This window comes from Candoia aspera, chromosome 3 (assembly GCF_035149785.1).
Source record: "Candoia aspera isolate rCanAsp1 chromosome 3, rCanAsp1.hap2, whole genome shotgun sequence".
Lineage (NCBI taxonomy): Eukaryota > Metazoa > Chordata > Lepidosauria > Squamata > Boidae > Candoia > Candoia aspera.
Window position 1 is genome coordinate 175,108,851 of NC_086155.1, and position 27,020 is coordinate 175,135,870.

At 36.1% G+C, this 27,020-nt stretch overlaps 1 protein-coding gene across 1 annotated transcript in view; it reads left to right on the forward strand.

Moving 5' to 3' along the window:
* The window catches only part of PREX2 (phosphatidylinositol-3,4,5-trisphosphate dependent Rac exchange factor 2), a 130,228-nt gene that overhangs the window by 95,276 nt on the left and 7,932 nt on the right, over positions 1–27,020 (forward strand). Inside the window, exons 31-38 of the mRNA XM_063299363.1 lie at positions 1,333–1,374; positions 2,895–3,112; positions 5,232–5,334; positions 6,700–6,843; positions 7,927–8,041; positions 15,569–15,635; positions 19,160–19,350; positions 24,724–24,826. Coding sequence (XP_063155433.1) covers positions 1,333–1,374; positions 2,895–3,112; positions 5,232–5,334; positions 6,700–6,843; positions 7,927–8,041; positions 15,569–15,635; positions 19,160–19,350; positions 24,724–24,826 — 983 coding nt within the window. The remainder of the gene's footprint in view (positions 1–1,332; positions 1,375–2,894; positions 3,113–5,231; positions 5,335–6,699; positions 6,844–7,926; positions 8,042–15,568; positions 15,636–19,159; positions 19,351–24,723; positions 24,827–27,020) is intronic.

The following is a 27,020-nucleotide window of genomic DNA, read 5'->3' on the forward strand; positions in this document are numbered from 1 at the left end:
ACAGGATTAGGAATGCTAACAACTTCTGTCTTTAACACACTTGTCCAGTTACCAGCACCTGAACCACGCAAAGTTTGCTCTGCCACCATCTGCAGTCCATGGCTGTGTTTTCCTTTCTACTGGCTCTTTCTGCAGATTCCTTTTCTTGCATTCAGCTGCCTCAGATACGTACAGTATCTTCACAGTATCTTTTTCTTGGCCATGCATCATCCAGTTCCTGGTTTTCCCAGCTGCAGCCTCCTCTGCTCCACGTCCCATCTGGGTGCCTTTCACTCCAGCAGCATCTCTTGCCAAAGCTAGAAGGACTACCCCCCTCCTTTTTTTTGGCAAAGTTTCTCTTTTCCAGTGTTGTATCAAATTTGTTCTTGCAGCTCTCAGCATCTATCTTAGTAAATTGTGGTATTTTTCATTTATGTTTTCTGGAATGATACCTAATAAAAATATTTGTGATTTCAGTTCAATTTTATTTTTAGAATTTTCCAAATATTTTGATGTATTTCTTTCCAGTACTTTTGAATTTTTTTACATGATCACCACATATGATAAAATGTTCTTTGTTGCAGCATTTCCAACATTTATTGTTGTATGATTTGTCTATATTGGTAATTATTGATGAAGTTATATACCATCTGTAAAACATTTTATACCAATTTTCCCTTAAATTGTAACTTGAAGTAAATTTTATTGACTTTTTTCATAGCTCTTCCCATTGTTATACTGTGAAGTTTTGCATCCACTTTATCATACAACTTTTGATTTGTTTTATCTCCGTGTCATATTTTAATAACAATTTATATATATGACAATAGGTGATCTTGGTTTTGAATAAGAGTTTCAAATTCTGTCATCTTTTTCAAGGTCTCTCCTTCTTTCTTGAGATCTTTCTTGAGATCACTTTTTATTTTTCCAGCAATTTGTAAATACATCAACCATGGTAAATTCCAACCTTCACTGAGCAGTTTTTGCTATGTCTTTAGTCTATTTTCTGAGTCTAGATATGCCACATTCGCATATGTGATTAAATTTTTCGTGGTGTAGTTATCCCTGAAATAAATGGCATTTGACGGCAAAGCTGTTGGTAAGGTTGCTGGACTTATTGTTTTCTCTGGTTTCTCTTCAGATGGTATAAATCTTTCACCCTATATGTATGGTCCTGTATTTATACGTACAGTACTAGTCACTTTGAATAGAAACATATGAAGATCCATGAATGAAAGACATACTTCATAAAAAAAAACAGAAACTTGGTGTTGAAATAGAAAGGAACTCCCCATCTCCACCCTGAGTGCAAAACATGATTTTGTAACTGGTTCTTCTATTTTTCTTTTCCAGAGGTAAAAGCAAGAGTTCTTTTGGCACTTCTTGAATATACAGGTAATTTTTATTTAAAGCAGTTGACCAAATTTTGCAGATGTCTTCATCTTTAGGAGTATTTACTGAATGTAAAAAGAAAAAAGAAAGAAAGAAAAAGATAAGCCTGGGAAAAGATTGGGCCACATCTAATGAATTTAATTCATTAAATGTGATTTCCCACCTTACATGTATGCAAAATATAAAGTATAGTTGGTCATGTATGAGGGAGAGAAAGAGAGAGAGATTCTTTATTGTGGCCATAGATCAAAGTCCACACATAAAATAAAATCATAAAATAAAATACTGGTAAACCTTGATTAGCACTTATATTTGTCCAGAACTAGGGGTATTATACTATGGTGAGTCCAAGGTGCTAAAAGGTAGCATTTTGCAATGGTATGTCACCTTCAGTTTTTTGTCAACCCAAAAACAATAAATGAAGAATAGAATTCATTCAGGTAGCCAGACATTTTTGCTGTTAGGAGCTTTAATGGCCTTAAATAATTATCATAAACATAAGTAAGTAAAATAGTTTAATATTTAGAGATTGGTATTAATCTGTTCTGGATGGGGTTGCACTACCCCAAACAGAACCACTCCTCAATTTGGGAGTCCTTTTGGACTCACAACTCATGTTTGAGGAGCAGGTGGTAGCTGTGACCAGAATTTTGCACAATTTCCTTTACCGGTAGTCCTCAACAGCAATTGGAACTGGAATTTCTGTTGCTAAGCAACACAGTCATAAAGTGCAATGTCATGTGATCGCACTGCTTAGCTATGGAAATTCCTGCACTCCTGGTTGCGGTTGTTAAGCAGATCACTGCAGGTTGTTAAGTGAGGATGTCACGTGGTCACCATTTGTGACCTTCTGCTGACTTCCCCATTGACTTTGCTTGTCAGAAGCTCTCAGTGAAGGACACAAATGGTGATCACATGACTGCGGGATACTGTGATGGCCGCAACTATGATGACTTGTCATAAGTCTCCCTCATTCAGCGCCTTTGTAACTTAGAATGGTTGCTGAATGAGTAGTTGTTCAACAAGGACTACCTCTATTGATGCATGAGAGTAAGACCCATGGATCTCATTGGACTTTCTGAGCAAGCATGTATAAGATTGTGATATAAAGAGGTAAATGATTATTTATTATATAGAAGACAATTGCCATGAAAGTAGGTTAACATGTGGATATGTATTAGATGTAAATGCAAAATAGAATAGCATTACAGTATATATACATTTAAATTAAACATGATTTTACAGCAAATAGCATTCTTTGATGCTTGAATGCCTAGTGAGGTAGAATCATTTATTAAATTCATTTATGGTTTTACCTATAGTCTACAAGCATACTATATAGCCACAGCATGGCATTTCTATCATCAGCCTGTGCAATCAAGAGAAACTACATGCATATATATTACTTGGTGCTTAATAGCAATTTTTGTGCTAAGAAAACAAGGTCAGTGCTTAAGAGTACATTTACTTTCTGGTCCAATTAGAAAATTTTTCATCTATTTCCTCTATAATGCTCTTTGCAGATAGTGAGATACAGCTGAGGAGAGATATGGTCTTTTGCCAGAGTCTAGTAGCTACAGTTTGTGCATTTTCAGAGCAATTAATGGCTGCCTTAAATCAAACGTTTGACAATGGCAAGGAGTGTGAAATGGAAACACAAGAAGCCAGTAGGAGATGGTTGGAACAGATATCCACTGCAGGTGTCCTCCTTTATTTCCAATCACTGCTGTCACCAAATCTGGTGAGAAACCCTATGAATGTCTATATAATATTGACTAATACTTTATTGTCCTGACCAAAACTGGCTGAAATGAAACTCTGTAAAGAAGGAACAGTTTTCTAAGAATGTTGTTGACTGTTGATTGATATCATTCTATATTATTCTAAAAACCTGGTAAATCAAACCAATAGGTCAATTGTATCAAGGATCTGTTGTATTTGTCCACTATGTACCAGAGTAAAAGAGCTGATTCGTTCATATTAATATATGAAATTACTTCTAGCCATTTAAACCTTTTTGTTGCCTCCTAATTATGGCTGGTTCATAATTCTGAAGTGCTCACTGAAGCCAGAACTGGGAAGAGTTTGAGACCACTAGACATAGCATTTCTAGGCTCTATGAAGCCGTTAAGTGCATTCCTCAAGTCCTCACTCATGTGAAAGTGCTGTTTCCTCTCCCTTATATGTGATTTGGCTTCATTCCTACTTTTCCAGGACTCCTTTTGTAAATCTGGGAAACCAGGATCCATTGAATTAAATCTAGGCTACGTTAGCTACACTTTAGTTTCAGTGAAAGTGGTGGTACAGCTTAGTCATTGTTAAATTGACCACAGCTTAGTTTCCATAGGACTTACAGTCTGGACTGAACACATTACATCTTAGCAGTTAATGCTGTTAACATTATTGACTTAAATTATATATATATATATATATATATATATATATATATATATATATATATATATATTTAATTATTCCATAAGAAAATAGAGATTCTTCTTAAATAATTGAGTTTTCATTCTTTTTTATATCTGTGGTTTTGTATCAGTATCTTATATTCCTCACTTTTGAAGCAGTTTTCATGGAACAGAGCTGGGATCCTCAACATGGTATTTGAGGCAACAGACATCTCTTGGCACCCATCAGTTCCCTTTTCAGCTGAGTTTAATTTTGAACAGATTAACAAAGAAATCTTTGAAAGCTATAATAATGTGTCAACCACTATCATTATCTTTATTTACAAAAAAGCCTGTTGCCTCACTCCTGTGCACAACAAATGTTGCTAGAAAATAAAACTGGCAAATGGCTTTAGCCTAGTCATTTGTTTGGAAATGTGTTCCCCTACTGAGAAAAAAGAGCGATCTGTGATGTGACAGACAAATCTTGAAGGGATGAGATGGGGAAGCAATAAGCAATCTCATATTATACTTCTGGTGAATCGATGTTGTGATTGGCAACCCTCCAAATGAAGTCACTTTGGAAATAGGCAAACTGCCATGGCAACCATTCTGTGTGCGTGTGTTTCTGTGTATTCTTGTGTAACCATGATTTGCCCTCAGAATTTCAGATATGCCTATGAAGCCCACAAATTTGGGATTTCTGGTTCAGAAATTCTGGTCCACAGAAATCAAATTCATCTTGTACCCTTTCCTAAACTTGTGTCCTACAAATATGTTGCACTACACCTCCCAGAGTTCCGAAATAACCATTGCCCATTTTCTGGCTGAGAATTCTGGCTGTTGTTATACAGTCCATCGGGTGACATTAGGTTGATGAAAGGTAGCATACCTCATACGTTAAAGATGCCTCTGGAGGTTGTAGTCCATCTGTATTATTTTGCATTTGATTGATTAGGAAAGGAATCAGAAACTCCTTGATTTTTCTTGTAAGTTCTATAAATCTTTGCCTTCTAGTAAGCTGTAGTTCTGGGTGAATGTTTTCTTTGTTAGCAATAATAATAAAACAGGATGAGAAAATTACAAATTATTTTAGAAGCCACACTAATGCAGAATTTCATTTTCCTTTCAGTGGTACTAAATATTGTAGCATACAAAAGCCAATGTAAGCTTTTATGCTTGGTTTGTAGTAACACATTTTAAGTATACTTATTTCCTTGAACAACAATTAAAATTATATGCAATTAAATTACATAGCCAACACAGTAAATTAACTTTCTATACTGTATTCATTGTTGATAATAATCTGACAAGAGAAGCTGGAGTAAAATTCAGTAGAAGTCAATTGATCTTCATTTACTGATGAGTCAGTTTATTGCTTCAGTGAAAGAGGATATGGCTATCTCTAGTTAATGTTTATAATAATCAATATAGCATGATTACTCTCTATGTATATATTTTCAGACTGACGAACAAGCTATGCTAGAAGACACATTGGTTGCATTATTTGACTTGGAGAAAGTTACATTTTATTTTAAACACTCTGAACAGGAACCTTTAGTAGCAAGTGAGTATTGCAAAGTATATTTAAATCTCCCTTTTCTTGTAAAATATTATAGGATATAATTACATTTTTTCATTTGTGTCATATTTGCTTGTACAGTAAACATATGCAACATTTTCAATTTTTAACCATTTTGAGGAGACTGGTAATAGGGTATCCAGTATTACTGCAACCTTGATGGCATTCCTTTATTTATAGCACCCAGCAATGATAGTAGGTGTGCACTAAGTTTAATGTTACTTATGATAGCTGTAGGGATAAGTACAAGTTACAGGGGAAAGGAGAATTATTAATAAAAGCCTGGGGTAGCAGCCAAGCACAAAATGAAAAGAAGATGGGCAGAAGGTCTTTATTCAGGTTCCATTATTTCAAGTTTAAAGGTACTGATTGGGTTCTGCAATGTGCTAAACAATTATTTCTTTTAACCATGGTGTATTGGGTAAGCCATAATGGCTGGGTTCATACATCACACTAGGCCAACACCTCCCACATACACATTACTACTCAGCACAATGTATGAACATAGTCACAATTTCAAATTTTATCTTAAAGCTATCTGAGAAATGTAATGGTATCTACAAAAGAAAATGCAGAGGAAGGAGTCTTTCTGATGGGAATGTTACATTTTCACTGAGTTTTTAAAAAATGGCTGAACTCTTATAAATTCTTGTACAAGAACAAAGAAGTCTTGTAAGATTTTATACATTTAAAAACTATGTACTTTTTAAAAAATGTTTAAACGTTGAGATGGTGCCATCTAGTATTGTCACAGAGACTGCATTTGTGCCTCATGTATTAATTCTTCCAGTTAATATTCATATATTCCCATAATAGTCCATGTAGTATGTTATCATGGCATTTTCATATCTTTATTCAGCAGTAGCCAATGATATGGAACATAGATGAAATTAATTATGTGATGAGGCTATGACACTATGACATAGAATTAGTATTTTTACATGCATATTAATATTGTGACACAAGGATTCAATGTTTGGCATTTGGATAGTAGGTCAACATAAACTTCCAATCCAAACTATGTTTCCCATGGCACCACAGGGATTAACTGTGATACTTTGTTTTATGTTCCATCTTTCTTCCAAGTAGCTCAAGTAAATATACTGGTCCCCTCATTTTTTTCATTACAAAAGTCCTGACCAAGTTTGAACCTGAGTTTTCTCAACTGTACTCCAACATTAAGATCATTATGTCAAACTACTTCCCTGTCTTACACATAGCTCCTTTATTCCCACTTAAAAATAGTTGATTTAGCTTTACTTTCTTAAAACATTTGCAAATCTTTGCAAAACAGCTTGCAAACTTTGGATTGGTAGCTTTTGATAATATGTTATTTTATTTTATTTTTAGATATGCCAATCACATATCAAGCAGAAGGAAGCCGGCAAGCTTTGAAGATTTATTTTTATCTTGATAGTTACAATTTTGAACAGCTTCCTCAAAGACTGAAAAATGGTGGAGGTTTTAAACTTTACCCAGTTCTATTTGCACAAGGTAAAATATTTTTAAGTTCACCTTCTCTTAATAGTTTTTAGTTTTAATTAGTGGCATTCTGAATAGTCTTAGTTAGTGACATTCTGAAGCTTTACAGTATTTTTGGACACAGCAGTATTTTGAAGAAAATCACATCATGCATAAGTATTGTGTTGTGTTATGTTGTATTGAATAAATTTATATGGCTGTCCAACTCACACACAGTGACGCCAGGTAAAATATATGTACGTTGTTATTCTACACATGTTTTACTAATACCTACCTTGATTTTTTATATATTAATTTGTTTGTATACTTCTGTCTGTCTGGACATCTTCTTGCAAATTTGAACTTGATGAAATGTCCAAATTTTTCTTTAAAAACTTACGTGCTTTTGGGGAATTCAGGGAGTTGAAATCCACCCTCCTTTAAGTTGCCAAGTATGAAAAATTCTGATCTAAAAGTTTAAAAATTGTTTTCAAATTTTGCTAGTAAAGAGGATTTTTATATTGTTTTAGAATGATGTTTATCCTGAAGGTAAGGTAAAGGTTTCCCTTGACGTAAAGTCCAGTCGTGTCCGACTCTAGGGGGCGGTGCTCATCTCCGTTTCTAAGCCTTGGAGCCGGTGTTGTCATAGACACTTCTGGGTCATGTGGCCAGCATGACGACTCGGAACGCCGTTACCTTCCCGCCGAAGCGGTACCTATTGATCTATTCACATAATAAATCTGTTACCCAGTTGAAAAAGGCTATTGCAGGTACTTAGGTTAACCTAATCTTATGTGACTACTTGAAGATGACTATAGGAATGTGAAACAACAGTGAAATGCAGAACATTCTTCCTTAACTTATACAGTATATTTAAAGGTACAGAGAAGAACAGGCTTGTGATATCTTTCTACTTAGAGGTCATATTTCCTTCAGTAATGATTTTATTTTAGGTAATATGACCGTGTACATTCCAGTCCCATGTGTGTTAGCTGTAGAAAAGCAAAATCATACCTGGAGGACTACAGCATCTATAGATATAGGAAAACGAGAATAAATAAATGAATGGATCAGTTTGATAAGGATCTGTATTGTATCTTTTGTATTCTTTTATAGCCCTGGAAAGTATGGAAGGGTATTATTATAGAGACAATGTATCAGTAGAAGAATTTCAGGCACAGATTAATGCAGCTTCATTGGAAAAAGTAAAACAGTATAACCAAAAACTCAGGTGAGTGAGCAGCTATTTGTTCTTTCTAAGCACAAATTTGGATCACAGTGCTAAAACAGTATGGACAAAAGTCCTGTTTTAGTGGACCATAGTACAAGAACACATTCAGATTTTTCTCTTTTTTTCTATCTGCAGTCAGTTAAGTATGAGTATATTGATTGATTGTAGGTAGGGAAAAATAAAGACAAAAATCTGAACATATTAGATATAATTTCCAGCATAATTCCCATAAACTATGATAACTCAGCCTGGAATTAACTTTACATGCATGTTTCAATACCTCATTTGAGAGTCTATGCTGTGTTTTTGGTCTTAATCATTTTCCTGCCACAACTTGATTTTTTCCAGTACTGTGAACCCTCAAGTACATCAATTGTGTTCCATAGCTGTCCGTTCCAAAGATCTAGAAAGTGAACCCAAGTCTTACTAGATATGTAAAAAAGACTGACAGGCATATAATACCAGAACATCTCCTATGAACACAATGACATCTTTATGTTGCTGATGGGTTTTTAATGTGCTGAATTTCTCATTAACTAAGTAATGTGATTAATGTTTTAAAAAGCAATAATTCATATTATTCTCATAAATTCAAATAAATGTTCATATTAGAATTAAGATTTTTATTTTACCTTTCCTTCCAAATGCTTTACATCTTACTCCTTTCATTGCTTGAGCAGTTTAAAGAAAGAGGCCAGATCACAGTAAAGTTTTTTCAGCACCACAATGCATAAGAACAGTATATTATCTTCCCTTCCTCTTTCTTAGTAACTAATGCATTATTTTGTATCATACAAAGCACTTGTATGTACTGCTGTGTAGTTGAACCCAACTTTATCAACAAATTCACTGAGTTAGCCACAGCTATAATGTAATTGCATGCACCACTCTTTTGTTTTATTTCCCTTTTATCATGTTTCAGACCATAGGTTTATTCCTATATTGTTTTCACAATGCACATTAACAAAATTCCTTTTCAATGCTGTCACCTCCCTTTGGCAGTGCCTGGAGGCTGATAAAGTCTAGATGGGGAGCAATGGCTTGAAACTGAACCCTGGCAAGAGGGAATGGCTCTGGGTTTGGGGCTCTTTGGTTCATGGAGAATTGCCACATTTGGTCTTGGATGGGGTTGCACTACTCTAGATGGACTCCAAGCTCTTGGACTCGCGACTCCTGCTTGAGGAGCAGCTGGCGGTTGTGGCCAGGAGGGCCTTTGCACAACTATGGGTTATGCTCCAGTTACTACCCTTCCTGGACCAACAGGCCCTACTCACAGTCACCCATGCCTTAGTCACCTCCCATCTTGACTACTGTAATGTGCTCTACATGGGGCTGCCCTTGAAAAGTACCCAGAAGCTTCAGTTGGTTTTAAAATGTGGCAGTCCGCATGGTTTTGTGCAAGTCCAGATTTGCACATGTGTCACCTCTCTTGCGGGAGCTGCATTGGTTGTCAGTTTGCTTCCGAGTCCAATTCAAGGTGCTGGTTATCACCTTTAAAGCCCTACATGGCATGGGGACAGGTTATTTGAAGGACCACCTTCACCCAATTACTTCTACCTGACCCACCAGATCAGGGAGGCGAGGTATGTTATAGGTCCCCCCGTTAAGGAGTTCCATCTAGTGGGACTGAGAAGAAGGGCCTTCTCCGTGGTGGCTTCCTCCCTGTGGAACATCATCCCCACAGAGATAAGATTGGCCTCCACCTTAATACTCTTCCGAAAGGCCCTGAAGACATAGTTTTGCCAGTGGGCCTGAGGACCCCAGGTTGATGTGGAGCCCATTAAGTTGTTTGTCTGAATGTATTGTTGCCGCCACAGGGGTGGAGATGTAGCGGGTTTTGTATTTGGGGTTTTATTTCTGTAAGTCTTTGGAGTTACTGTGAGTGAGTTGGGCAGCCATGTAAATCTCTCTAATAAATAATAATAAAATAAACGTGCCAAATTATAGAACTAAGATAAGATTCAAATTTAGTAGACTGCAGCCTTAAGAACTAAATCTGTTTTTCTAATCTCCGTTCGCTTAATTTCCTTTCAACCCTGAAAAGGCCTACCTGTGAGGGCTGTGCATGCTTCAAAAAGATTCAGAAGAAGAGTTCTGCAAACTCAGCACTTCTCTACTATTCATTAAAGCAGCTCTATTTCAGGCTTCTGTGTGAAGCTGAAATCAAATACTGCTGCTCTAAAAGTCACTATAATAAGTTGAGTCCTTAATGCAGTAGTATTTTTTTCAGACTCATGAAGAAGCCAGAAAAAAAGGCATGGCTGCCCTAATTAGTAGCAGAGAGGTTGTGCTCATGCTTGCTTAAGGTCTGAAATACTCTTGAAGGAGCTTCTAGATGTCACATTGAAGCACCTTTCTATGATATTTCAAAAATCATGGAGGACAGGCAGAGTGTCAGAGGATTAGAGAAAAGCAAATGTTCATGTCTTTAAATAGGAAAAAAGAGTAAAAAGAGGACCTGGGTAATTACAAATGATCAGCTTGATGCCAATATCAGGCAAAACTTTATAACAGATTATTAAGCAGTCTGTTGACTTCAACTAAACATTTGACAAAGTGTCCAGTAAATTTCACTTGAAAAGAAGGCAAAATGGGGGTTGGACTATGCTACCATTAGATGGATACAGAACTAGTTGAACAATTGTACCCAATGTGTACATGGTAAAACAGGGTTTCTCAACTGGGGTTCTGTGGAACCCTAGGATTCTGCGAGAGGTCCCTAGGGATTCCCTGGGAGATCACGATTTATCTAAAAAAATTATTTCAAATTCGGGCAACTTGACATTAAAGAGGTAAGTTTCATTCTTTTATTTTTAGTTTAAGAACACTGTTAATGCATATATCCAGGCCTACACGTGAAACGGATATAATAGTTTTGTAACTTCTGGCCTATATTTGAGCCTGAATGCGCAGGGCTTCCCCGAGGCCTGAAAAATATTTCAAGGGTTCCTCCAGGGTCAGAAGGTTGAAAAAGGCTATGTTAAAGGCTCCACATCTAGTTGGAAGGATTGAGTGCTATACTACAAGGCTCCATTCTCTGACCTGTGCTGTTCAACATATTTATAAATGACTTGAATGAAGTGTTAGAAAATAGGATTATCAGATTATTTGCAGGCGACATAAAAACACTTTAGATGACAGCATGAGAATTTAAGGAAGATTGCAACAAACTGGAATAATTAGCAAAAACACACAAGATGAATTTCACTAGGGTCACATGCAAAGTCGTATGTTTGGATAGGAAAATTGTATGCAGGTAGTCTTCATTTAACAATGGTAACTGAGCTTGGAATTTCCATCGCTAAACCATGCGGTTGTAAAACGGGATGGCATTGCTTAGTGACAGCAATCCTAGCAATTCCCCTTGCCATTGTTAAGTGAATTTTACCCATCGTTAGCCTGAGCACCCAGCCCAATCCAAGCCATTCTGGGCCTGGTTCTTCCCAGGCTTGAACACTGTCTTCAACTCCCCCCTGCCTATCTCCCCCCATCGCTGCCCTTTGGAAGCCCTGCACCCTGCCTTGCAGGGCGGGAACCCCAGCCACATGGCATGAGGCCACCTGTCCTGTCCCAGCTGCGCTGTGGGAGGCCACCAATAGCAAGCTCCAGCCTCCCCAGCCTGCATTCCTTCACCCAGCTGCCTTTTCTCCCAGCTCCCCGCACTGACCTTTCACCTTTTTTGCCCAGCGGAGCGCCTGGCTGCCGTTGCTGAGTCCTTTTTGGACCCAGCTTTTCCGGCGAACTTTTATTCCATGTGGCTCCCTTCAGAACGCTGTCTTCTCTGCTTATGCTATCTTCTTAGAGCCTTTGGAGAGCTAGTGTAGTATCTCTGCGCTGGGCATGGGGTTGGACTAGATTTCTAATGTCACTTCAAACCCTTACATTCTATAATCGTATGTTAAGATCTATCAACACATCTTGTAGCAATGAATTCCACAGGTTAATTACACACTGTGTGAATATGTACTTTCTTTTGTCTGTTCTAAATCTTCAAATCAGCTTCATTGGAACAATCCTGGTCCTAGTGTTTTGAGAGAGGAGAAAATCTCCCTGTCAAACCAGATTGCAAAACAGCTTTTTTGTTGTTGTTGTTCCTTTCACCTCAGGAATGGAACAGGAACAGCTTCTGTGCTGCAAAGTGAGACTCCATGCATTTCTCTTTCAGTTTTCCTCAATCCTAAACAACCAAAATCTATTTGGGGGAGGTGAGATGGGTGGGGAGCCTGACACTGCTTTTCCTAAATTCACTACAGGCCAAACAATGCATTTATTCAAAGACAGTTGAATGCACACCCTTTTTCTCCTTGTGGACACAACTTCTCCCAACACAAAGGAAGGCTGGAGAGGTGAATTCTTCCCCTACATAAGTTGTAATTTTCATTTCTGCCAGCTTTTTCTCTGTTCTCCCTCTCCCTAATTCCAGGTTTGCAGAGCCCAAAGAGACATAAAAACAAGGAAGAAAAAAATGTGGTTGGAGTGGAAGTTGGAAAGGAAGTGGTAGCAAACCTGTCTTCATGATTTTTTATGTATGCATGCATGCATTTATTAGATTTGTAAGGCTGTCCAATTCAAACAATGTGACCCTAGGTGGCATATAACAACAAAAAACAACCCCCCATCACATAACATTAAAACATACACAATAGATAAATAGAAGATACACAGTATAAAACATTTAGCTGCCGTTTGTACTGGTTGAGGTGCAGTGAGAGAGGAAGAACAGCAGAGAAGGAAAATAGAGCCGTCTCCTGTCAAGTGTGGTAAGGCAAGGGAATTCTGTTTCACCAGAGTATTTCTGAACTGTAGATGGTGAGGACAATTAGGGGAAAAGGTGAGTTACGTTAAAGTGCATTGAGCATTATTTGCAAATGGAGTGGCTGTTGGTATAGCAGACTTCAAGCTCTTAGGTTAAGTAACCTGGATTTACCAACCCAAACTTTGAAATTCTGCTCCTTAAACTGGAGAATGGCAGCTAGGAGTCACACAAGCCAAACCTTGACGCAGAACAGAAGCCAATTTTTCGCAGAATATACAGATATTCTGCATATACAAAACAAACAAACAAACAAAAACCCCAACCCCCAAACCCTACAAAGTATCTACTAAATTTTAAAAGTTGCAAAGCAAACAGTTTCTGTGCATGCATAAGCATTAAGATTTCATCCTTACCATTTTAAGTAGATTAAAAAATAGTGTTTTTTTTTTCAGGCAGTATGCCAACTTTTCCATTAGCTTTCCTTATAACATTTGATTAAGGTTCTAAACAAGCATTTAGTAATTAAGTGAAGTGCTGGGAATTTGTATGCTGTCTGCAGCTTTGCAGGTTCTCAGAAACACCAGAGATCATTCTGTGAAAAACAGCCGGAAGTTGCTGTACCAGTTTTCACTCAAGTGTCAGCTAATTGTGGAGGAAATTATTTTTGTGATAGGCTATACTTTAAAAATCTAATTAATATTTTGGGAAGAGTAATCTTACATCCACATCATGTCAGGATCAGAAATGCTGCTATTATGGAAGTAGGAAGATTGCTCTCTCTCGTTCTTGCTAAACCTGGAGAGAAAAAAACACAAACTGGAAGATACCAACATGGCAGAGCAATGATAGTCATTTTTCACTTGTGCTGAAAAAAGTTAAGAACAGCATTTATAAAGGACTTTCCCAGCAGCACCTATACACTGGCCATGTTTAGAAGAAGTCACTGAACTCACAGTAGTAGAGAGATGCACCATTCAAAATAATTTCTGCACTGACAACATGCAATATTTTGCAACACTGCCTCCATTCTATCCATTCATAAATATAAAAAATGTTATATTTAAACATATATCAGTAGCAACAAGAAGGAGAAAGAAGGGTCTGTAAAGACTAACAAATGTACAGTGCACTTCCAAACATTTTAACCAAGAAATAAATCCCAAATGAATGCAGTTCTTACTCTGTAGTAAATGTGCATAGGGTTTCAATATTATTTGGATCAAATTTCATAGAGTGTACAGTAGTCTCCTTCTTCAGATAACGTGAGATGTTGGCCAAAATCTGAACCTAAGAACAAAATCTGAAATCGTTTATTTTGTATCTCATGGTCTTTCAAAACTTTTGAATACATTTTTTGCTCTCTGTACAAAGTGATTCTGATCCGTGAAAGTTTACGTTATAATAAATCTTTACTACAGAATACATTTTTAAGAGTCACATATTTATACTGCATTAGGGTGCCATTGGTTCTTATTTAACTGAACTATATAGTTTTAAAAAGTTTTATATTAGATAAATATGATAGGAACTGTCATTTCCTTTTTTATATATACTACGTAATATAAGAGTTCATAGTAAGGTAGGTAACAGATAATAAATACTGAGTTTTTAATATATAGAGGACACTTGAACAGATTTTTTTTCATTGTCAATATTCCATCATTCAGTGTGTTCTTTAGTATTGCTTTAGATCCTGAGTACATTGAGAAAATAATTTCAGCAATAGAATCTGCAGTATTTGGGTATCTCTAAAATGAAAGTTTATCTATCTTGTAGTTGAAAATATCAACATAATCCTTTAAAAACGACAGAGGTGCTACAAAATGCATTGTGTCTTTTGCTGCAATACAGAAAACAGCTATCATTTTGGAAGCTTGATGCCATATTTACAGCTCTGAAATTCTAAAATATTTGCATTAGACATTGGAATCACTGAAGATTACAAATACTATGTAATATATTGACTATTTGCTGCATGATCATTTTCGTGAGGAAGGGGTAGGCATCTTGAAGTCCCAGAGTTACATGTCCTCACACTCCTTTTGTGTGTAAAATTAGCAGCATAGCTTCCCACAGTTTTTAATTGGAAAATATATAAAAATTGTAATTCCAACCACAAATAGATGTAACATAATTTAGAAAGTTCCCTACCCATAATGTGGGTAAGATGACAAAATCCTGGCCTTATCCAAGGTCATGACCTCCCTATGGTCACATTGCATGTTTGCCCCACCCCCCTGTATCCCTTACCTTCCTGAAGGATGTTGTGCAGGTCCTGGACAGCAAAAGGTGTCACTCCCACTATAGATCAAAGATATTTTTAAAACTTCATTTGTTACACTGAAATGAAAGTATAACTAATACTGTGAGCATGGATTCTGATGCATAATCCCATTCCCCAAATTGTTATTAATTGTGGTGCTTTGCAAAAAAGCTGCTGGTACTGTGATCAAATCACAGAATATCAAGAATTCTAAACATGTAAAAAAGAGATTTATAATTGATAATTCTATTTTCTTTACTGTCTCTTAAACATTTGTTTACATTCTGTAGTAGAATGCTTTTAATTCTCAAGACAGCTCTGAGTGCCTCTAAAGTATTTTTTGCACACTAATGTTCCACATAGGGATTCATAAGGCAGTTCACATTTAATGTTCTGCAATTTTCAGGGTTGTAAATACTTTAAAATGTCACAAAGAGACTGAATGAGTTTATTTTATAAATGAACCTGAGTAATATTAATATATTGTGGGTATTGTTTTTTTTTCCAGAGCATTTTATCTGGACAAATCAAATCTTCCTCCTAATTCAACATCAAAAGCTGCTTATGTAGATAAGGTAAATCAATATGTGTGAGATTAAACTAAGCATTTGAACATGGTCTGTTGTGAAGCAGTATTGCAGTGCATGCTGTCCACATGAACCAATTATATTTTGTAATAAATTAATACAACCTTTAATCTCATGAAATACTTTCATAGTCGCACAGTAATGGGATTTAAGTGTTGAACATTGGGAAATTGGGAAGGTCCCATGTATCTTCCAAGCCTATTATATTCAGAACTGCAATTAATTCGTTTTTTTCATAGAAGCAGTGAAGTGCATACAAAGACATTATCCTATGCAAAGAAGGTGACATTTCTGTACAAATTTAAAACAAAAGGCAAGCAGCATAAAAGGTAAAATAGATGGGTATTATCAGCAGTCAGCAGAGGTTTCAAACTTGCTTTGATGCTATGGGTCCAGCCCTGGATTACGCAAAATAAGCATGTGCTTAGGACGCCAAGAGAAGGGGGGTACAATAGTTTTTTCCCCTATCATGCCCTTAACCCTTTTACTGCCACAGTTGACTTTGGTCAATTTTTTTTTGTAATTGTCCTTACAGTATCTGCCATGTTCAACTTTAATCTGCATTATTAAAAAATGTTTTGTTTAGTATGGTGAGTGGTTAAAATTTAAACGTTTGATATAAAAGTGTCATCAGATATCACATTTGTTTCCGTCTCATGGCGTGAGAATTTCACTTCTGTTGAGGGGCACCATTGTTGGGCTTAAGGTATCAGCCTTAATCTGGCCCTGTATAGGTCAACATTTTCAGAAAAAAATTGTGTTGTAGTAAAATGTTGAGAGTTAATGTCTAATTGCCATATGTATTTCAGTCAGAGTCAAAGAATTAACTTTGGCTACCTCTTTGACAAATAGGACACTTTTTTTTATAGTTATGGAATTTCTGATCCTGTATCTCAGAAATAAAGAGGTAAAGATGTGTTTGACTCCATTCAGTTTCTGGTGATTTCTTCCATGTAGGGTTTTTGGCAGTGATACAGAAGTGGTTTGTCTTTGCCTAGTTTTGGGATTTTTTTTTCCTTTACAATCTACTAAACAGCCTGGAATTTTGAAGTGATTCTCCATCCAGCTGCTCTTTGGGGCCAACTCTGTTCAATTTCTGTAAACAACCAAAGTTGACTACCGAAGTCTACATTAGAGACAGGAACCACATTTGTTCCTGGAATGGCAAACCTCAATCCTTGTTTCCTCAATTAATTCATGTGACTAAGTTGAGAATTCTATTTTATCTGCATTTGATGTTAAGAAGAAAAGTTTCGTGATGACCAGAAAGAATTCTGGAGCTACAGAATCCACTGCCCAAGTTTCTGGTTTTATAGGGATAGGAATTTCAGAGCCTGTTTTACTTATCCTCATTTGGTAAAATATCCACTGATTTATTTTATATGTACAGGTGGATTTTATTTCCTTGGATGTCACCAGATTTTGTTATGCTGCCTGCAAAGCTAGATGTGAGCTGACTGCTGCTCTTATATTATAATGCCATCTGATTGTTCTCAGTCATAGAGTATAATAAAAACATGGAATGACAACAAAAGACTTTACTGCTGTGCATGCACAGATACAGAGACTGTGTTTCTCCTTTGATTATATACGTTAACTAGTTTTTATAGTTTTAGTACTAATAATAATTTGGATAGCCAGTTTTGTGTAGTGGTTAAGGCACCAGGCTAGAAACCAGGAAACCATGAGTTCTAGTCTCGCCTTAGGCACAAAGCCAGCTGGGTGACCTTGGGCCAGTCATTCTCTCAGCCCTAGGAAGCAGGCAGTGGCAAACCACTTCCAAAAAACCTTGCCAAGAAAACTTCAGGGACTTGTCCAGGCAGTCGCCAGGAGTCAAGACTGACCTGAAGACACAAAATCATCATCATCATCATCATCTGCCATTAATGAAAATTGGTGGGAGCATATAGTTGAAAAAGTACTCGAAAATGAACAGGTTAAAATATTACAAATTGAATGCAAACTGATAAAGTCTTGACACATAACACACCAGATTTAACTGTGGTTGAAAAGAAGAAAGGGTGGATAATTGACGTGGCAATACCAGGGGATAGTAGAATAGAAGACAAAGAATTGGAGAAGATCACAAGGTATCAAGATCTGAAAATCAGGGTCGAAAGATTATGGCATGAACCAGCAGTGGTGGTCCCAGTGGTTATCAGCATACTGGGTACCATTCAAAACTTTGGACAGCAGTTAGAAAATCTGCACATTGACAAAATTTCCATCTGTCAATTACAGAAGGCGACACTGCTTGGGTCCGCACATATACTATGCCGATACATTACAACATCCTAGGTTCTTGGGAAGAACTCAATGCAATTGAAGGCCAAACCAGCTAAAGAATTGGCAGCTGTGATTTCACATTATTGTGTATAATAATTTGTATTTTATTTGTATGTATTTATTTTATTATCCTGCCTTTATTATTCTTATAAATAACTCAAGGCAGTGAACATACCATATATTCCTTCCTCCTCCTCTTTTCCCCACAACAACAACCCTGTGAGGTGAGTTGGGCTGAGAGAGAGTGACTGGCCCAAGGTCACCCAGCTCGCCTTCATGCCTGAGGCAGGACTAGAACTCACAGTCTCCTGGTTTCTAGCCCGTTGCCTTAACCACTAGATCAAACTGGCTCTCTTTAGAATGTAAATCTATCTTAGGGTCAGCACTTTAATGTTAACAATATTATCCATTTTATATTCTAAGAATTAGTTTTAGAGTTATTGTTTTAGTGCTAATATCTTGTCTTTTTCTTTTTCTTTTTTTGTGTTCATTGTCTTACTCCACTTATATTTTAGAAGTCATTCTCACTTGTTTTTCTTTTTCTTGTTTGCCTGATTGTTCTTGTTTTATGTTTGTCATTGAGCAAAATATGAGATCAGATCAGATGAGGAACAGAGAATACCCTATTTTCATTTTCATGAGAACAACACTGGATAGAACAATGTAATTACTCTAGTGCACTAAAAAGGAATTAAGAACATGTTGAAGTGAAGGACATGGCCTGGGAGACTGTCAAAGACTATTCAAAGAGGTCTGGTGAACAATATTAGACCCATGTGAGAAAAGGCCTTCTCTGTGTGGTTCCCAGGCTTTGTAATGCCCTCCCCAAGGAAGTGTGGTTATTCTCAACTCTCCCAGTATTCAGAAAAATGGCAACACCCCATCTCTTCCACCAACCTTTTAATTGATTTTAATGTTACCTGATTTTAATTGTGTTGTACTGATTTCATCTTTGTGTTTCATAGTTTCTATTTTTGCTTGTTGTACGTTACTGTAACTGTTGTATGGACAGAAATGCAGGGTATAAATTTAATAAATGTTCATCATATGTGTTATATGAAATAGAAGTTAGGAATTCATTGTGAGGACAACCAGTGTTCTCTAGATACTCACAGGATGTTCAAGAGAGTTGCATTTTTCATTTTGTTTCACTTATAATAGCACATATACAGTATATTGTCACAGAGGACACTCTTAATGAAGGAAGCATTGTAATTTACTTGCAGCTAATGCGACCCATCAATTCTTTGGATGAGCTTTACCGACTAATGGCGTCTTTCATAAGATCCAAGCGCACAGCAGCCTGTGCTTTCACAGCTTGTGGTGCTTCTGGAGTTGGACTACTGTCAGTCTCTTCAGAACTCTGTAGCCGGCTGGGAGCTTGCCACATCGTCATGTGCAATAGTGGAGTTCACCGGTACGATAATTTATCTTTTTTAAAAATTACTGTTAATTGCCATCCAGACCCAAGAATGAAGAGGATGGGTATGGGTATGGGTATGGGTGTGTGTGTGTACATGTTTTTGTGTGTGTGTATCCTACATAGATAGATAGTACTGTTGATATAACTAAGAGTACGAGTGGTGGGACTGAAATCATAATGCAGTCATGCTTTGTTTTTACTTATACAATTTATTATACATATTCTATTATTACAAAGTAATTAAAAAGCAGTTGTGTAAATTGAGATTAAAAACAATTAAATAGCAATAAACTGGACAGTGGAATAATACGAAAGAAGAGAGCAACATGGATTCAACAAAAACTTGGATAAACTTCTGAGTCTTCAGCTGATACTGAAAATTAATTAGGCATGGCAGCTAGAGTTTAGGAAATTCTATAGTTGGAGCACCTGTACTGGGACTACTTTCTTTCAGATTACCACGTAACTGATCTCTGGCATATGTAGCACCATCAAGGCAGCATCCTAGATGATCTTAATGACTAGAAAATACATTTTTATTTTTATTTCTATTTATACTATTTTTTACTGTATTTTACTTTTTGTATTATTGTGATGGTTTTAATCGATTGTTGTAAACCGCCCAGAGTCCTCCGACAGGAGGAGATGGGCGGGGATAAATTAGATAGATAGATAGATAGATAGATAGATAGATAGATAGATAGATAGATAGAAATAAAAGATTTAGGGAAGTCATTATCTCTTATTTTCAGCCTTTTCATTGGTACAGGGATAATATTAGTGATGCATCTTTTACAGCTATTAAGGAATATATGTGTTTATGTGTGTGTATACACACACAAACATGCACAGCGCTAAACAATCTTGTCTACATTAAGAATTTTGAAATCCTGCTGATTAACTGAAAGCTTCAGAGTATAACTGTAATGTGCAGAAATGCCTCGCTGAATTAAATGAAACCTGCAAATAACCATAGTTTGATTGAGATGGTAATGATTTTAGCTTAGGAATAAACATTTTAAACAATATTATCTCTGGTAACATTTCATACTTATATATGTAGTAAAATCATGAACAAGAAATCCTTCCTCTTTTGAACATTTACCTACCCATATGCAAAATGCTTACAAATAATTTTTTACTCATATCTCTAGTAGGTGGTGTGAAAGTTACTGTAACAGATTCATATTTTCAGAACATTCTAATAATCTGTTGCAATAAATTTAGAGATGACAAAAATCTGTCCAGCAGTTCTTTATTGTACTCCAGTCATTAGCAGTATAGAACTGCTTCACAGAAAACTATAAAATAATTCCAATAGATTAATGCTTATTGCATGAGTGGAATTCCATTGGGTCATCATGAGAATATGTAACATTTTTCACATTCTGTAAAATATATATTTTAAAATGGAATTGACATTTCCCAAACTAAATTGGTTCTGTATGCATAAACTACTCTAGTATTCTTTTTGAATACATAGTGATACTGCCAAGTTCTCTTGATAGACTGAAGTGTCATTCTACAGATTGCATTAGACTCTTCAATTCAACCAGAGATATGTTGTGTAACAAAAACTGATTTGAAACTGCTTCTAAGTGGCCCACACCTTTGCCTAAAGTCATTCTTTTTCCTTAGCAGAAGGTACCAGACTATCCATATCCATCTGGATTACCTCTGTAAGGCCAGAGCCGGGGCTTATTTGATCTTGCAGTGATACCACATGCCAGAACATTACCTGTGCATGCTGCTTTCTGTTCCTCATTCTGCATTTGATGCTATTGAGCTATTCCATCAGTATGCTGTTCACACAAACCTGTTAATCAGCACAACATCTACTCTCAAACTCTCCATGGTAGCTGGTTTCATGGCAGCTGTTACAGAGGCCTCAGGCTTTGGCACCTTAACCCAATTATCATGCACAAAGGGATTGGCAATCTTTTATGTGGTGAATTATGTGCCTTGTGATGTTGTGACCGAAAAGAACATTTTGTTTTAAAAAGTTAGAAATGGCCCAAACTTCAAGAGAACCTACAGTCCTAATACAACCAAACAGACAAATGCATTGATAAATCTCATAGAGATCTTTATACTAACCATGTGGATATCTTGGCAAGCAGATAGGGGTAGTATATGCAACATGTCACTGAAGCTTGTTTATACTGTATATCCTCCATACTCAGGTCTTAAGTATGAACAGTAAATGGCTATACAGAACCATATTCTTGTAATTTTTCCTTATAGTGTATAGATGTACAAATATCTAGGCTACTGTTTGCTATAGGTATAAATTAAAGATAATCTGCTGACTTTTTAGCTTATGAAAGGCCCCCAATCTTCCAGGACAAGTGCCCAGGAATGTAAGAAACTACCTGACATTCTTCCTTTAGTGGAGAGCTTTCTTAAAAGTGCTTCTGCAAATAGAAATAAACTATTTGTGGAAAGGCAATGTTGATACAACTCAATGCTTCAGAGGGATAATACTTTTTATGGCAAACAGTTTTTTCCCCTGGATTCACTTGTGTTCATAAAACCACACTTTGAGCTATCTTGCCCACTGCTCTCTTCCTCTATTAAAATTATTTTTCTCAGTTTCCTAAAAAAAGTAATAATGTATCATAATTTTAACTGTCAGCTGCAATTTGTACAATTAGTTATTTTATAACAATGAGAATGATTTTTTAAATAAAGTCCTGATGTAAAGTCCAAGCTGAGTTTTCTGTTTTATCATTCTCATTTCCTAGATTTGCTATTATTCTCTATAAAATCTAGAGGTGAAAATATAGTACATATTAGTAATTAGGAGAGCAATGAAGGTTTTATGTCCCAGGGCAGGTTCTTTTAGGAAAAAAAATACATTATTAACTATTGCAAATATAGATATAAAACAAACTGTCACAATATCTGAAACATCTGAAATAAGGGTCTGAATCTGGAATTCTGTAAAGGTTCTGTGGCTTCTCCTTGAAATTGGGACCATGAAATCCATGACTTTTAGGAACAAGGTCTTTATCTTATTCTGACTTTTGGTTTGTTTATATGCGTATTGTGTGCGTATACAGTGTGTATGTGTGTATGTATGTGTGTGTGTATGTATGTCTTGGTGTGTGTGTATGTATGTCTTGGTGTGTGTGTATGTATGTATATATGTGTGTGTGTGTGTGTCTTGGTGTGTTTGTATGTATGTATGTATATATGTGTGTGTGTGTGTGTGTGTGTGTGTGTGTGTGTAGATGGTATATACATGGCTCTCCTTATTTTTTTTTCTAGTTAAACTTTTAAAATAATGGGAAACAGGATACCTATAGAACTGAAAGAATTCATCGGGGAGAGTGTGGTTGCATGGTACTACTGGAGGCAATATTAATCCATTTGTGTTACATAGCCTATCTTTCTCTTGCCTTGTGAAGGGTATCAGCAGTATGGGGAAAGGCATCAGAAGAGAACTGAAACACGTGAAATTTTAATGGGCAGTTTTAATAATACAGACTCTTGGAAACTCTCTTCTGTATTTTGAATAAAATCCTGAATAACATTGACTTTCTCATGAACAAAAACTAATTTATTTAAAGGTCATTAATAAGTGAAATCCAGCAAAGGGAATAGGGTGTGTAAGTGGCAGATGGATAAGCTGGTAGGATATTTATTTAGCAAATGAGAAGATTAAATCTAAAATTAATATTAAAAAAGGCTCATTTTTTAAATTATTCAGTAAAACCAAAAAATAATTAGTTATAATTGCTTGAAGTTTATATGAGAGATTTGTGGGAGTCCATGGTGGGGGGCAAGTGATGAACTGTGCATCCCAACATTGTGATACAATTTCTGCCCCTTACATACTTATGTGTTGTGTTGCGACATAAGGATGAAAGGGCAGAGCTTGCATCATGACATTGCAAGACATGTTTTACTATTTTGGCATCATCTTGGCTAGCTGCAGATGACTATAGGGATATCAACTGCTGGTTAGGTTCTCTATATCTGCTTAATTTGAGGGAAGAGAATAAAACATCTAACATCCAACAGTTGAAAAAAAAGTAGAGTGAAAATTCACAAGTTTGAGCAGTCTCAGAAGTGTAGTGTATCAAAGTGAAAAAGAGTTCTTGTACCATGGTACTTCACTGTAATATATGCATCTTCCTTTTAACCCTCATAGTATTATGTGGAACATGTTTAGATTTATTACTGAACATGAAAATCAACCAAATCTTTTTTTTGAGGTATTATCAAACTAACTTTGTAAGTAATTTGCTTGCTTTAATTGCATTTGCAAATATGTTTATAAATGTTTGTAAATAAACCATCAACTTACAGCAATTTATAATGCCACTATAATTCCTGTCTGACTTATGATTACAGTAATACGTTAAAGTTATATATCGTCTAAAAAATACAAACACTGAATGTGGAAAATTTGTCAGGACCAAATTTAAATTTTGACCATGGATATGTTCAATGTGCTTGGTAAGCTTTAACTATACTGATCTTGAGAAAAAAGTCTCTCAAAATAATCCATTAAGTGCACATATCCAATAACAGCATAAAGATGCTATTAGGTAATAACTTAGTTAAAATAAGACCAAAGTACTAAACAAAATTTCAAATTCTCCAGTTCTTAAGGCTGGATGTAAAAGAAGAGATCTAGAGAAATTGGTTGCTATTTTGTGACACTGTGACATTTCTAATAAATTATCTTACTATGATTTTGAATGTTTTTCCCCTAAAAGGAATAAAAGAATAGTGCAGAGATTTCTCAGTCAGATGTAGGACCTGACTTACTTAAACTCAGCTTAAAATGTTTCCATAAGTCACATCTAAAATTTTCAAGGTGCATAAAAATTCACACCTTATGCATGCAGTGCATGCAGATAAATACTGTAGAGTGAGACTGTGAGGTGGGTAGCACCTCCAAAGGTGGAGGCTTTCCTTCATTTTATACAGCAGAAAATAAAAATAATGAAGAAGTAAGGAGGAGGTAATAGTCTGTATTTCATCACACATGAACTTGCACTGCATGTTTTAGGGACAGTTCATCCTATTCTCAGGCAAAAATCAAGTTACATAAGCCTTTCTGGAACAGAAGGAACAGAACATAATTTGGGAAGTGCCTTTATATTATAATAAAGTTTACATTTCCCTTGAGTTGAGTTTGACTGTTGGTGCCTTCATGGGTATGTCATTATAGTTTCTTAGCAAAAATATGAAACAATTTGCAATTTCTTTTGTCCAGGATTTTTTTTTTTAATATCCCAATCTAGGCTACAGCCCCACAACCAGCTGGTCTTAATTCCACAAAACAAATACTGTATACTTGATTTTATACTTTTACTTGATTTCTCTGATTTGGGGGTGTTGTTTTTTTTTTAGTTGTACGCTGAGCATCACTTTAGAGCAAGCAATAATTCTTGCTCGAAGTCATGGTCTACCTCCTCGCTATATCCTCCAAGCTACAGATGTGATGCGCAAGCAAGTAAGTTATTTTATTTTAATTATAATTTGTTGTTTTCCTATCCAGTACTCAGCTTTCTCTCCAAAAATGATTTCTAGAGTTGCAAATCAAACTTCCAATTTGGAAAGTATAAGGAAGTGTAGCATGTGCAAGATGAGGATCTAAGGATTCAGATTTTGTCAGTCATGGCAGGAACTTAGAACTATTGAACCATGTACAACTAATGCACCAATCTGAGTAAGTGTGAGATTTAAGGAAGAATTCATATGACACCAAGGCAGCAGTTGTGTTTCCTGTGAATCCTGAGGAAAGTCATGAAAGGAACACAATTGGAAAAAGCACCAAAAAAAGTATAGAAAAAATATTTAACAACTATTAAATTTTGAATGAATATTGTTCCTTTTTGACTGACAACAAACTGCTGCTGAAAATGTTAATGACTTTTATCTTCTCTATAGCTCTTGCCAAAAAAGAAAAGTGTAGAAAGATACGAGGCTGAAGATAAGCTGGCATTGATCATATTCTCATAGGAACTATTACAGTTCCTCTAAAAATAGTTTTTACTTTGCATTGTTTAAATTTAATTGTTAGTTATTATTTAATTGTTGTTATTAGTAATTACTAAATGCTGTTTTGCTTCTGCCTACTTCCCTACCCACCTTAAGCTAAGGTGTATGGAGCCCCTTGTTCATTGTATTTTGTATATATTTTTCTGTGTTTGCCCAGATTCCCCATCTTGTTCATTATTTATTGTGTGTTCTATTTTTATCTGGTTTTGTTACATTGTGAGCTACCCAGAGTTGGTCTGGAGTCAAGAGGTGCTGAAACTGAATCAAATAAATGAAGAGAAGGAATTTTGAGTCATAGAAGGAGCCATGGGAAAGGGCCATGATGATAGAATTGTGACATTGGAAGGGGTCATTCCAAATTAAAGCATCCCAAATAGGTGGTGTCTATCCCTTGCATAAACACATCCAATGAATGGGAACCCACCACCTGAATGATTGGTACCTCTGTCAAATTGCTCTTACCTTTAAGAATATTTTTCTACCATGCATTTGGGATGTGCCTTCTTGTAATTCATATCTATTATTCTTTGTCTGAATTCTGGAAAGAACAAATCTTGACCTTTTAGTATACCTCCCTTTACCTGTCTTTTTCCCAAGGCTAAATATACACAAGTCTTTTAATTTATCTTCATAGGACTACAATTCTAACCATCAGCTTAAGCTCATTGCCTTCCTCTGAACTCTTCCAATTTCTCTGGGCCTAGAAGAAGAGACTGTACTTGAATTAAGGTCTGACCAAAGCAGAATAAAATAGAATGATTACTTCCTGTTTCGCAAATTATTCTCTGCTGATATAGCCTAAAATTGCATTTGCCTTTTTTTGCAGCCACATGACACCACTGGCTCATATTCAGTTTGCAATCAATTATTATTCCACTATCTTTCTCTTATGTGCCATTACTAAGCCATGGATCCCATATCCTATGTGTGTCAACCTGCAATTATCTGTTGAATTTCTTTACTTTCATCTCATTTCTCTGACCTAGCAAGATCATTTAGAATTTTATTTCAGTCTTCTAAGGTATTAGCTATCTCAGCAATGTTTTATTATTTGCAGATTTGATAAACATTCCTTCCACTTGTTCATACAAGTCATCAATAAATATATGGAAGATTCCAGGAGTCAATACTGAATCCTGTGGTCTCATTTCAGTTTGATGAGGAACCATTGATTAGTATTATTTGAATATGATTTTCAAGCCAGCAATGTACCCACTTAATTAGCATGACAGCCCACACTGACTCGCATGCTGGTAGGGATATGTAGTACTTAGATTGAAAACAAGAAAGTACTTTGCATTAGGCATGGTCATGCATGTTGTACCTGTCACTGTTTCCTTAAATAAGCTGCATTTTTTTCTTAGATTCAACTGACATGCAGTAACAGAAAAATGCATGTTTGAGTTAGAGAAGTACCACCAGTGTGTAACAAGTTGCATTGGAACAGCGTGGGTACAGTGTTGGCATCTCATTAACTCAAATGCATATTTTCTGGAGATTCTGCAGCTATTATACAAGCCCAGGAAAAGATGCAGTTTTTTTAAAGAGGCACTGAGAGTTTGGGTCACTAACAGGGCAGCAACACAAAATATTTTCCTTTAGCCAGCCTCAGCCTGCTGGGAAGTTAATGTTGGCAGATTGCTGGG